Raw genomic sequence first — 14,351 nt, forward strand, 5'->3', positions numbered from 1 at the left:
AATGTGCGCTTTGTACTGTGTCCCACTCTAAGGAGACATACTAGTGTACACAGATGCATACACATGGAAACTTCCTGCTCATACAAACACACACATGCATGCTCATGATCACACACGCATACAAACACACACCTCAGGGAACGCAACTAAGCCAATGAAACTCTCCAAGCCACAATTCAGAGGAAACGGCTTTTCCCTAATGTGCCTTCCCAACCCGGAATGATTCAATTTCCCTTTTGGCCTACTGCACATACGACACGTTCTCATCCTATTTTGTCAAACAGCCCCATTCAGCTCTACATTCCGACACGGGCGACATGCATCCCTTTTCTGTTCAATCATAACCCCAGTGGAATAAAAAACAAACTGAGAAACATGTAAAGAGGGACAGGGGAAAAAAAAGGTTTGGCCTGAGATTTGGGAGTAAGACAGCGAATGCCAAAGAGAGGAGGAAAAAGTCGTCGTCGGTTGGTCTTGCTTAGCCAAGGCTGGAAGTTTTCTTTTAATTAAAACAAATAGTGAGTGGGAGGGGTCCGCGGAGGCCGAGGGAAGAGGCAGTCTGGGGAGAGGGATACTTTAATCCTGCTGTGGCACGACAGGCTACATCATGCACACAGGAACGGACAGAGGTACATGAGCACATGCACGTACAGTTTGTGCACAGATATTTTACATTTGGTGATTTGGTGTTTATCTAACAGTTTGATCAGAGAAACTTACATCAGTCCAACAGTAAAGTAGGGTTTATTAACTGGTTTGCTAACTAGACATGACAATCTACAGATTTTGTGGTGTGGATGTATCACTCTGCAATCCAAAAGTTTAACCATGTAGTAACTCAAGACCAATCTTATCTTTTTCCACATTGCCACATTTACAACCAGGAGGCTAGAAAGAAGCCCTCAACTGCTGCTCTATTAACAAAAATCACTATGTAGGCCCACAAAGTGAACAAGTACACATCTTTTCACAACGTTAACTGTCCATTTCAACAACAATTATAACTCTAATCAGGTTGACAAAGCAAATCATCTCTAGTTACACTTAGCCCAGAGGGATTTTTGAACATTACATTGTGTTTAGTCTAATATTAGTGCAGCATACAAAAAACCCAGCCTCTTAATTCGTTTCAATGTTACTAGTGGGATTGCCATTGCAGAGACTTCCAGCGGAAAAGTCGTCACAAGATGTTGGCCAGTCAAACACGTGCAAGCGCACATTCCTGATAGAATATTTTCTTACGTGAATGGAGTAGTTTTACTGTTTGTCTCGTGATTGTAAAGCAACACACCCACAACAACGCAGCCCCTTGAGGTTTTTTAACGCAGGGCTATTTTCAGTCTGAACGTTGACTAAAGAGCTACACTCCCACACACCTGGGAGCTTCCCTGAACAGTCGGTCATAGATCTGATCGACTGGAGTACTTCAAGATTACTTTGATTCTGGCTGCTGCTTTATTCATCACTCCCATTTTCCCAGCTAGTCTGGGGACTCAAACCATCAATCTTTCGGTCAAAATGCACTTTTCCAACCTTCAGGCTACATCCGCTGACTACTCACCATAACCCTAGCCAGTCCCAAACCAGCCCATACTAACCCTGCATGCCTCAGTTCCCTGTCAAAGCAGGGTCAGGGGATCTCTGGGGTTTCCTGGGGTTCACCTTGGAGCGGAGTTGGACGGGGGCAGCCTGTCAGCTTGATTGACAGCTGGGCCTCACGCTTATAAACTTTAATGGCTCTTGTCATGGCACTCCAGGGGCCCCCACCTGGCAGGTATGGCAAACACACACACGCGCACACACACACACTCAAGTGCACTATACAAGCATACATTTGTCTGCCACACCATCCATAGTGACATGTCTGTTTATTTGAATCTGTGGTCCTGGTTGTGCCTGGACTCTGCGTCTTCATACCATCACATGTGTCACAGTCTTTGAGTCAGAAATGTCCTTTAAGGGTGGTTTACCATCACCATGTTGACTGACTCCTGGGGAAGACTATTTCTCTCTGTGACACAGCTTTCCAATGAATGAGGTCCAGGCCAACAAAACTGAGACACCATGGAAAGCCATGAGCCGAGAGTGAGGAATTTGCCCCGGTAAAAACATTCCAGAGGGAGGTTGAAACCAAAACAGTGGAAAGAGGAGGAATTCCACTTGTTCAGCAAAAGAAAAGTGCACAAGGCATCCATTGTTTACTGTTGTGTCCATGTGCATATGTTGGCGGTCACCAACACCAGTTGATTATGTTATGCTAACTGAGCAAGGTAATGATGTGTATTGTGCAAACCAGGTGACCTTTTCAGCAAGGGGTGCAGGTTTCCCTTGTAGTCGGGGGGGATGGTGGTGAATAGTCAGGCCCAAGGGGGGACAGGTGAAGTCGAGCGTCTTACTGTAACTGGAGTGTAAACACACCAAAAAACCTCATTGACAGCTGGTAACAATTAGCATATTAGCCTGTTGTTTATCAAATAATTGCTAACAACCGTGGTTCTAACTGGGCCAACATCTGTTTGCGAGCAATCATCAATTAGTCCCGAGTTCAGAGTTGACTGGTGTAGTCGCCAATGCATCATTCATGAGCTATTTAACTAGAAAGACTTCACCATTACGCACTACATAGGTGGGGGTGAATAAAAGAGCCTGTAAAGTCCATTCAGCAATTTTCATCCCTCTCTTTCCCAGCTAATTTGAGCTGCTTTCAAAGGAAACCTAATGCTCATTATAGCAAAGCTCGTCTTAACCTGCCAATAAAAGCAGATATATACTGTATTTCTCACACTAGCAAGCAGTAAAATACTGGAAGTACAAGCTACACAGGAGGTGAAGAGGAACAACTTTAGGATGTTTTGGCTCTGACGTAGTGGCTGCCATGTAATAAAAGAACTAGTTGTATAATAAACAAAACAGAATTGAGAGGGAATTGTGATTTCTTAACCATTTATTTTGCCTAGCTTTGACTAAAAGACTCAACACAACTCATTTGTTAGTGAACAGCAAGACCTACTGCAGTATACTGTAACATTTAACCCACATTTTATGGTTAAAGCTATATGCTATAGTTAGATCAGAGATGTCTATGGTGACGTCTTGGGTTCTGGATATTTCCAGACAATACAAACCCTCAGGCAGTTTGAAGCTTCATAAATAAAAGCACAGCTGACCAGCTAATCCAGCTGCGGTCCCATGCCTGAGCCTACTCATTCGCTCCATTCACACTCATCCAACACACACACAAACTACAATTTTATCGTCTAGAAAAAACCCACTGAGTGGACACATTTGATCTGACTGGCCACTTGTTGACCAGATTTGCCTTGTTTCTCAACCTGGTTGGTGAGGCTACAGGCTTAAACTTGATGAAGTCTTCTGTTTCTTCTTCTGATTCATTTGCCATCCAAGGACCTTGTCGGACTTTGTCAGCAAGCAAAAAAAAAAAAAAAAAAAAAAAAAAAAGAAAGAAAACAACCCCTGCACAAACCAGGCTTTTTTTTTTTTTCTCCCCCTCAAGCTCAATCCTCCATTGACGTTTTCCAGCTACATTCCACGTCCATTACAGAGACCTTCGCTGAGATTATGATAAAAGCACTTGCTTCCTGCCATTTTGATCTGATCAGGGACATTTTAGCCTCTTTTTTTTTTCTTTGCTATCAGTTATCAAAGTTCCACACAGCTGAATGATCTGCCTTTGTTCAAGGCGGCTGATATCACTTGTTGCCCAAGAGCCAATTGGTACAAGTCATGAGAATTCTTGGTACTATACTTAGCAAGTCAACAACATCTACATTTGTATTGTTCACCCCTTTCTCAAAGCCATTACCTGGCAATGAGGCATCCTACCAGACTGCTGTCATGAGACCATTCATTTTTTATTCAAAATTCCCAGATCAAAAGCTGTAACCTCGTAGTTGTGACTTGTATGGTATGGAGTATGGTTGGTGTTCAATATGATGCATGTTGCACTCTAGAAATTGTAATTCTGAACAAAAAAAGTGATGCTATTTATAAAATGTACTCTGAAATCATACTTATCAGGAATAACTATATTTGACTTGTTTTTTTATCTAATACTCTATGTACAGCTATATTAAACATTTTTCTGAATTTGATCAAAATTCATTCCATAACTTTCTAGACTTTGAAGACCTGCATGAAGTACTGTACTCTGTACAGCTGCTTTATAACAATACTTTCCTCCCTCCTGACTTCAAATGATTACTCCATTTCCCTCTATTATCTGATCCCTAGGCCCAGGCTGACCCTGCTGGAAGAGGTGTGAGGGTAAACATTTTCAGATGTGTACCAGTGACGGGGCCCCAGGTGCACTGGTGAGAGGGGTGTCCTGCAGGGCTGAGGCAATTGACGCTCACCGCCTCCTGCCTATTTTCGAATTTTCAGCTCCCTATGGCACCCATCCAGTGGCCTCCTCCAAACCCCTGCCGAGTCTGGTGCTCTGCAGGCTGCTGAAACCCAAGAAGCAAATCCCCTGATCCAATTCATTATTTTTGCAGCAGGGCGGTGTTGTGAGTAAGGAGAGCGTCCTTCAAACTGGAAGTCCTCAGTACAGGCCTCTGTGACAGCAAAAAGCATCCGCCCTGCTGAAGTGTCCTTGAATACTTGAATCATTACCAGCTGTAATTGCTGTGTTATACTGCTTTGAGTCATTGGTGGGCACAGTGCAGGTAAACAGATTTAAGTTATTAGATTAAGACTCTAGTTTGTGCATTTCCCCTCGTACGTAAAACTTGCTCAAGCAGAACTGTTAGTTTTCCTTGACAGGTTTGGCACTTAGCAGTGGTTTCCTCTTTAGAAGAAATATTCTGGGGGGTTAATTACACTGCTGACATGTTCCACGGTGCTTTAACTAAACCCCAGTCTGTCCAGTGTCCCTTCAAAGTTCCTGCACGGTTCATCTTTCTGCTGATGATCAACGTCTTCATGTTCCACGAGACGGTGGACTGGTTTGTTGCAGTAACCAAGTTTTATTAATGTGATGCTATGTTATAGTTTTGTTTGTTTTGCTCTAGCTCCAAGATCCACATGGAACAAGGCCATGCGTTTTTTTACGATTCCAAGAACTCATTTATAGCTCGAGCTGTCTGCAGGGCTGGAACAAGAGGCCTCAGGATGCACAGATACCAGGATTCAGGGCTAAACACTTAAGGACTGATCCAAATGAGTACTTTTACAGTACTATTACAAGCTTAGTTTGAAGTCAAGATAGAAATATAATTAATTTTTTGTTCATAAATAAACACAAATGAAGTGTGAATTCTGACTTTTGTATTCATGTAACATGCCCTTTACAAGCATCGATTTCAGGCCATATTAAAACAAACATGATAGCAAGAGCAACAAACTTAAGCTAACTATCCTGAGACTTTTGCTACAGACTGTATTTCATATATATTTATAACAAAACACTGACAATGTGCACTTAAACAACTAGTCACACTTTATGTCCTGTAAAGTGCTGTATTATATCTAATAGGAAATGCAGACTCAAATGCATCAGTATTACTGTTCTAAATGCCTCGCTGCTAAGAGGATAATGGCTTTAGCAGGTACAGTAGCCATTCCAATTACAACTAACACTCAGAGGGTGTGCTTGTGGGTAGGCCTGCGACAATACTTGAGAGAGGTCACTTTCTCAAAATAAGTGAAGTTAGTGCAAGAGTTTAAGTCTGGATATTCAATTTACATTTAACTTAGCTGTAATAAAAAAAAGGGCAAGGTATTTGCTAAGCAGAACACTGTTTAGTTTCTTGTTCATTATGTCTCTAAGAGGTGGAATTGCAAAGCGTCTTGAATGCGTGTGCACTGGTCAAACAGAGAACCATGCATATGTGCATATGTATACTTTCTGTGTCTGCATGATGTGAATTTCATCAGTTTCATCAGGATCTGTTGTTAGTTGCACAACCCAGATGCTCAACTGCTCAAATACAGCTCTTTATATTTTTCTTTTCTTTTTTTTATTTCAAGTGTGTATATGTGCGACGTGTCCTCGGTAGGTGATTCATACCATTCTGAGGTATGAATCACCCTCAACTAGCTGCGGTGAATGACAACCATACTTAAACACCACCATTTACACCTCAAGAATCTGATTTTCTGAGATACAAAGTACTACTTGATGCAAAAATGCATCTCGCGTGATCACAAGTGAACAGCTCTAAATAGAGTCGTGATTACACACAAAACACACCGAGGATACGGAGAGATCCGATCACTCAGGCCACAGTCAGACAGTATAACACATCTCCCAAATGGATTTTCATGACAGTTGATACACAATAGAAACAACTTAACAAGCTTTAAGTACCCACAGTGAGGCTCCGAACAGCTGTTGCATTCCTCTCTGGCCGTACGCCTAAAAGCAAATGTGTACTTCTGTGCTGTTCATTAGTGGTCAGAGATTAAATGGATTGTAAACAAAAAGCTAAAAAAATATCACTAGAGGAGACGCATTCCGATGCCAGACATGGACAGCAAGCTGGCCGATCTGGATGTAGACACAGCCTGGATATACAGTATCCGGATACAAGATACAAGTTCTCAACACACCCTCTTCTTTTCCCCCTAAAGCTCTATAAAACGCCTGTTCTCCACCACAATTTAGTAGTCCTTCAACAATAAAACAAGTGAGCTATCTCGGATGCATAATCTGGAGGGAGAGAATGACATTGAGCAGCCTGTTCAAGAAAGCACTTCAGCCTCTTCATTAGCTGGAAGAAAAGAGTGGGCGGCATTGAGGAGTCGCTATTCTGTTGCGCGCCATGAATCACAAAGCGTTGATGTTTGTTCAGTTCCACAGTCCAGCCTACACACTCCCACAATTAACCTTCTGCCTGGAAGTCCTATCCCTCTGACGTGTGTGTGTATGTGTGTAGCGTGTGTGTGTGTGTGGTGTTGACTTCCTCTCTGAGTGGTAGAGACAGCGAAAGAAAACATGAAGTTGGTTGAAAGAGTGCTGTTGCTCGTTCTGGAATAACTTTTAAAGCTTAGTATATCTGTATAACAGGGCCATCAAATCTATAACTTTATTGTTTTGGGGATTAAAGTAATTCTTATTACTATCCTTGCTAAAGTGTTCATTCATGACATCTCTAACATTGGAAGAATTAAAAATATCTATTTGTCAGTTATTATTATATACATGTCCTGTTCATACACATAATCTGTCTTGTCAGTTATTATTATGTATATACATAATAATAACTGACAAATAGTCGATTTTTATTAATGTCAGACTCAAGAAAATTGTTTGCATCAGCAGTAGCCAGAAATGTAAATCAACTGCGTTTAGAAAATTTCACGCTGACAACAAAAATAAACCAGATGCTTTTCAGCTGGCGTAAGTCCTGTATGATCACTTGCAATATGGTTAAACATAAACAATACTAAAGGAGCTCTTAATACATTTAATAAAGCTCATTAATGCATTAAGTAGAACAGACCTCCGTGTCATCATGTGTGTCTTAACACACAGAACCAAATGGCTCTGAACAATGAAAAGAATTTACAGTTAACATTAATATGCCAGTTTATGACTAACCAGATCATATTTTCTATAAGGGGTCAAGTATTGTTTTTACTGTGTTCAACTGAGTGTGTCGACACAAAGAACAGATGTGATCATGACATCACAGTACCATAAATAATGGAGGCAAACAAAAATACAGTAAGTCCTGTATTTCTGATAGTTTTTCATCCTGAGTGCTCACCATTTTTTTTTAGAATTGCTCTGCTTTTATCTACTCAGTGACATACTGAACATTTACAAGAGGGTTTTAAACACAAGTGAAGTTCAGTCCCTGTTTAAACTCCAGTCTAAGGATTTAGTCTGTGATTCCAGATGTATTTGTTGAATCTTAGTGCCGTTCTCAAGGATATTTTGATAGTAATTTATGAGGATATTTTGACAATAATTTATCCCTCCTCCTCCTCTTGGCTCTCATCTTACCTCGTTGCCAAGCAGAGCTGAGACGCAGGCTTCGGAGGCATCACATATGGCAGTGAGGTCATGACCCCCCTCCAGGGCGAGCACCAACCGACCGCCTGCCAGACCCATCAGCTGCCTGGTCAGGTAGCCAAAGCCTGGACACACAGGAAATGACAGCAAAGAGAAGGCAGAGAAAGAGAGAAGAATAGAATGAGATGGGGGGAGCACTGCTGTTCAAGCTCTAACTTCCTTTTTGGATATTGATCAAAGAAAAAAGAAAGAAAAGGGGGTGTGATCATGGATGAAGGAAGGGGTGACTGCATCAGAGAGAGGAAGAGAGAGAAAGAGAGTGCACCGTGGATTTACTGGGGGCCAAAAAACAAGCCATAATATGAGCCAGGTTTAATTTTAATAAATGCGGCTTTGCGTTTAGACTTGGTCAAAGCCTTTGATCTTTTTCTTTCAGGAGGAGGGAAGTTTTAATATATGCATTCAGCCTTACTTTCTTCTCCCCCGAATTTTACCCCCATCCCCTCTTCCTGCAATCCTCTGTAAACCACCCATATCACCCCCTTACAACCAAGACCGCTGCTCTTATTTGAGATCTGCAGGATGGTTTTAGAAAAGCTCTTTGCTGGCACGCCAAGGTCTCGATCTGAATACAGAGGCACAAAATAAGGACAAAGAATGTGTTTGTGTATCTGTGAGTTTTTCCTGCTATCGTCATTTTGTGCTGCATTGTACAGGCAGAATACATGAACGACATGTGTGAGAGCATACGTTAAAATGTGTAAGATGTTTGAAGAGCTATGAATTAGAAAAAAAAACAGATTAATTAACTGGGCAGCTGTGGTCAGTACTTACATTTGGCAGTCAGTTTGTATCCTCCCAGAGGTGGAGCATGTCCGTCTACTGCATCAAAGCCCGAAGACACCAGAACCACGTCTGGGGCGAACTCATTGGCGATAGGCATTACCACAGTCCTAGAGTAAACAACAGGGGGAAAAAAAAGACATTTAAAAAAAGACATTTAACAAAACAATGTATTATGTTGGAGACTGTAATAACATGGAGGACAATTAAGACAGGTGAGGTGAATTAAATTTAAGCTTTCAATCTTCTCACCGAGTATCGTGACTTTATATAGGACACTTTGAAAACAAGTGCGTTCATGCATTTGGTTTTTTTTGTTTTTGCTGCCCTTGAAAGGAAGGCTAGTGAGCAAAATACATCAAATTTCTTGAGATAAGAGACTGTTGCCAAACCGATTCAAAAGTACAAGGAAAACCACAAAGCCTGATGAGCAAATATGCAAGGAAAATTTAGGATACCACTATTAGAAGCTATCCGATGGGGATACAAACTGTCTGAACATACAGGGAAAAGTACAAGAACTGAAGCACTGAGGGCATTAAGGGCAACATTTCGAACATTTTCCATATTCTGATAAAGATTCTCCTACCTTAAAAACTATTTTACACCCTTTTCAAGCTACATGTAAATGCTTGTGACAGAAGAAACATTGAAAACTGTGCAGAGCCACTTCTGTCACCTTTGATGGCTAAATGAGGATGACTAGAATTTACTGTTACAAATATTAACATTGTATTGATGATTGTAGTATATGTTGTACCCACAAGGAGATGCTACATGTCACTTTCCAAGTATTTTGTTTACTTCCACCGAGTTAGTTTGAATTGCTGTGTATCAGTTTCTGAAATTCTAATTTTGTTTATAGCATTGCTTTCTCTTTCATGGTTTTTTAAAGCAAACATCCACCTAATGAGTTTGTATGTACAGTACGTGTGTGGCAGTGAAAATTACAGCGTGAACTTCTTAAAGTGGTAATTTTGAAAATTTGGAGGCAGCAATACAAGATCCTTAAGTAAAAAGAAGAAACGGAAGGACAGATATAATTGCATGTGTGTATGTGTGTTAAGTCCGGGAGGATAATTCTAACACTGGATGGGTGTGGTGAATGAGGGCTGTTTGTGTACAACCTTCATCTAACACACAGCTGGTAGGGAGGGAGCGCTTGCGAGCAATATGTCATTCACAGAACAGAGTTGGGTTTATTTGATGACCTGTTTTAAAAAACAACAGACAGTGTTTAATGCTAATATAGTTTTGCACAGAAAGATTGGATTAGACTGCATGAGATATAAAAACAAGGTGCTTTATAAATTGCTTAAAGATTAATTAATTTAACTATTAAATACATAATGAATTTAAGCAATCCCTTACATTAGTAGTTTTTTGAGTGCAACTATAAATTTGAAATCAGGATTTATGAATCATTGAACTGGTCTACAATAATAGGATTGGCACACCAGAAGCTCAAAAGGATAATGTGTCATAGTAATCTTGTTTAACACTTCTCAGTTGGTTCGTAAATAGTTAGACCTCCCCGATGGCCAAACAAGTGATTCTCGGAGATTCGCTGTTGCTCAGGTTCTGCACAGGATTTTTAAGTCTTTGACATTTGGACAAGCAGTGTTTTGGTGAGGTCTGAGTGATGGAGTACCACAGGGTTCCGCCGTGGGTCCCCTGTACTTTGCCGACCTCAGGAACACGGTGATGGTTTGCTGGCTGTGGGCGAGCAGCGTGCCCTGAACTCCGGAGGCCACCGGTTTTTCCATCTCTCGTTCACCACCAAATTATAACCCTCAACTGTGCACACCACACCCCCAACCACAACACAACAGTCATACGTACACACAGCTGTCTGGGGGAGAGGCGGGAGGTAGTATTAGGAGCTCTTTGGTAGTCTCAGACAGCAAGGATACACGGAGTGCGTGCGTCACTGTGTGTTACCATGCATCTGGCAACATTTCAGAAGAAAACGTCATGTAAGGAAGATGAAGAATAAGGATGGAAAGAGTTAGAGTGAGAGAGATAAAGACACAGAGAGCGAGAAGATGAGAGAGGGCAAGGGCTGGAGGAACCTGTGGGGGGTGGAGTCTGGAAAAAGAACTCAGACCGAATGACTCAAGGTATGAACGAACAGTTGATGATAAAGGTAAAATTACATGACACAAGCTTTCAGTCAGACAGTGGTCAAAAACACAGACCTGTTCCTGGGAAAACCTCAAAAATAACTAGACAATTATGTGATTACCAACCACAATGCTTAGGCATGTTAATATTTTTCACCTCCTGTTTATTTTATTGCATGTGTTTCATGTTTTTCTCTCTCTTTCTCCGCCCACTCACAAACTTACACACAGCCATGGCCCATTAACATTTGGGCCATAAAAGACCCCACACTAAAGGAAGTTGGCCACAGGCGCTTATGTGGGCTGACACACGACGTAGAGGGAAACCTTGACCGCCAAGGATACTTAAACTACCGAGAGCTCCCACACTCTCCCCTCTTCCAACCTTGAACGCAGACAGAGACAGTTCTGGTCCTGATGCTGAAAACTGCTGGTGTCATCAGTTCCAACCCGCACCCCCCTGGAATAATATCCTGACATTTAAAGAAATAAAAAGCCACAGCAATCAATTAGAAGAGCAGTATAAGGGGAAGCCAGTGGTTTTAAGGAGGACTAATTGTGCGTGAATCAGAGACTATGTATGTGGAGATGAAAAAGCCTTTCTGTTAATTAAGGGAGGGGAGAGTTTACGACTGAGCCATAGCTACGGGACATCCTGAGCGAAGACATTGCGATCTAAACCACTGCTGGCTCTCTCACGGCTAGATCTTACTGTGAATGGAATTAGTTGGGTAAGCATGTATTATAAAATGTTGCTTGGTATGGTGTTTTGTTTACCTAGCAACAGTTGTGCATAAATCTGTGTCTGTTTTTGTATGTGTTGATGACTGTGTGGAAATGTTGTATGGTCATTAAATTCCCAACAATTTAGTTTTGCGTTTTCATAAAGATGGGAGACAGATTAAAAAAAAATGGATTATCAAAACAAATGCAGCAACTTTTAGACTTCTAGTGAGGGTTAAAACACTAAAAACACTAGATCTTACATTTCTTATAATGCACCTTGTTGGACCCTGCCTGCCTGGTAAACTCCACTCCCCAGTTTGCAACTTAGCAAGTCTATGGTAGCTTTCCAGAGATACATTAGTCATTACTGAAGTGTTTTCACAGGCTGAGTATGGTTCTCCCAATGATGACTTAACTGATCTGGATGTACAAAATCTGTGGAGTTACCCTTTAAGTCTTTATTAATAGTTGCGTTTTTAAACAATGTATCATGACAATAATCAATGTGTGTTGTTTAGTGTATTTTATCAAGTAGTATTGGATATTGTGTGTCGAATCTTTTTAGACTGAAATGAATTACTGCATTTGAGAAATGAACTGCGTCAGTCTAACTGAGGACGAGGATGAGGACGTCATTCTTATCCAACAGATAACGCGAACGCAAACACACACAGTTTTATTCTCGCTGCCAGCATCTCTTCCTACATGTGTCCATAAAACACATCTTCCTTTGCCCGTTAAACCTGCTTCTATATTCTATAGACTGCAAACTGCACCAGGCTAAACCTCCACGAGGGGCCTATTTTCCTTTGTTCTGCTCTGACTAATTATTCCTCCACTGATTCTGACGGGAGCATGAGGTTTTTGGCACTTGTCATGTTATGTGATTTCGAATGCAAAGGAATTTACTCACACAGGTTAACACCAGAGTACAAGGGTAATTTTTTGATTGAATAAATTTGTGTAATAACTCTTGATTATGCCTTCTGATCCAATATACTCCAGGTTTCTAACATGGAGTCCAAAGGGCTTAAATGTAACATTGGAATGGAATAGAAAAAGCATTACATATGATTCTCATATTGTTTTGATAACGTGTCATTCAATAAACTGGTTATTTAATATTCTAAAATACAATTCTGTTACTTACAAACATATGTAATCAATTTTTATGTCTTTAAAGTTTTTTCAGTTAAACTCAGACAGGACACATTGGCTCCTACAATTAAAATCTCTCAATTTATATGGTGATTGCATTACTACATAGAAAATGCTTGTATTTATCAGAGCTAATTACCATTACCATCTAATTCCAAAGTCTCTAATGGTAATGTAGTATCAAAATGCCAGAAAAATGCCAAACAATGAGCCATTACCATCAGAGAGATTCATGTGAAAGGCCTGGCAGGACTCAGTTTGAAAGAAAATATAGACTCTGTCCTTTAGAGGGTGCAGTGCTCATCAAACCAGCCAACAAAAGGTTAAACTGGAGAGCTTTAGGGCTTTCCCCTCCGTTCATAAAAAAAAAAGTAGAGGAGAGCGGGAGAAGAGAGAGGGAATAAGAGAGCAAAAAACTCACACACGCACACTTACACTTCAAAGCCCTGTCATCTGGCGCTGCGGAGAGCTGGTTTGAATTAAGTTTAATTCTCCTCCTCTCTCGTCTTTCCAAGTTCATGGCAAAAGAGGGAGTGAAAGGAGGAGGTGAGAGAGAAAGAAAGAGAAAGAGAGAAAGAGAGAGGAAGAGAGAGAGAGACGGTGCTTCTGGTTTTCATTAGGGCCAATTTTCTTATCTTTTTTCTCTGTGCTTTCTGGAGGCTCAGACTTGATCCCCTGCAAATGCAACGTGGCACAGGCCAGCGGAGAAATAGGAAGGTGCTGGCTGCAAGGCACGCATCCCGAAGAGAAGAGGGAAGAGGAAAACGGGGAGAGAGAGAGAGAGAGAGAAAGAGGAGGGAGAGGATCACAACACATAGATAAACAATGAAATTTAAAGAGCGAGAGAGAGAACCTGTTTATCAGGTGTCCATGCACATGTGGTTATGCATGTGTGAGCACACTGATGTAAAAGCTGCATGTGTGAGCAGTTGTGCATCTGTTTCTCTGTGTTCTTTGTGCATAAACATGCACACTTCATGTATGTCTGAGCCTGAGCCTTCTGCATTTCTATGAGCTTGTGTGCAGCATGTGCATTTTTATTTACACGTGTACATGCATGGTATATGCACGTGTGTGGCAGATCTATGAGCTGAGAGACAGGTTTGCTGCTGTCCTGCGGGGCCTATAAATTGTCCGATACTGCTATAGCCACGAGGGATTAATGGCGCCGGGGTCTGAGGGTCACACCCAAAATCTCCTTCGCTTTATCTCTTTGGACCTCTTCCATAATGCAAAGAACGCCGATTCAATGACCAACAATTACATAAACCCGACACACAAGCCCCTCCGCATGCATGTTCACTCAGATGCATGCACGCACCCCTGGACAAACACATAAATACCAAAATGACTATATGTTCAAGTGGCTCCAATGTTTAACAGAGTGGGTTGCTTTAACTGAAGCACAGTTTTTTACCTATTAACTGAAATATGTATCGATGGGCTCAAACACAGACGGAATATTTCCAACGACGCCCTTCCAACAATGCCCTTAAAAGACTTAAAGACATAGTCCACTGATT

At 41.3% G+C, this 14,351-nt stretch overlaps 1 protein-coding gene across 2 annotated transcripts in view; it reads right to left on the reverse strand.

The window, feature by feature from the left end:
* hdac4 (histone deacetylase 4) overlaps positions 1-14,351 on the reverse strand; it is a 144,732-nt gene that overhangs the window by 6,381 nt on the left and 124,000 nt on the right. For both annotated transcript variants that reach the window (XM_044366013.1, XM_044366014.1), the window contains 2 exons: positions 8,813-8,931; positions 7,970-8,103 (listed from right to left, as the gene is read on the reverse strand). In XM_044366013.1, coding sequence (XP_044221948.1) covers positions 7,970-8,103; positions 8,813-8,931 — 253 coding nt within the window. The remainder of the gene's footprint in view (positions 1-7,969; positions 8,104-8,812; positions 8,932-14,351) is intronic.

Source organism: Thunnus albacares, chromosome 11, assembly GCF_914725855.1.
Source record: "Thunnus albacares chromosome 11, fThuAlb1.1, whole genome shotgun sequence".
NCBI classification, from domain to species: Eukaryota; Metazoa; Chordata; class Actinopteri; order Scombriformes; family Scombridae; genus Thunnus; species Thunnus albacares.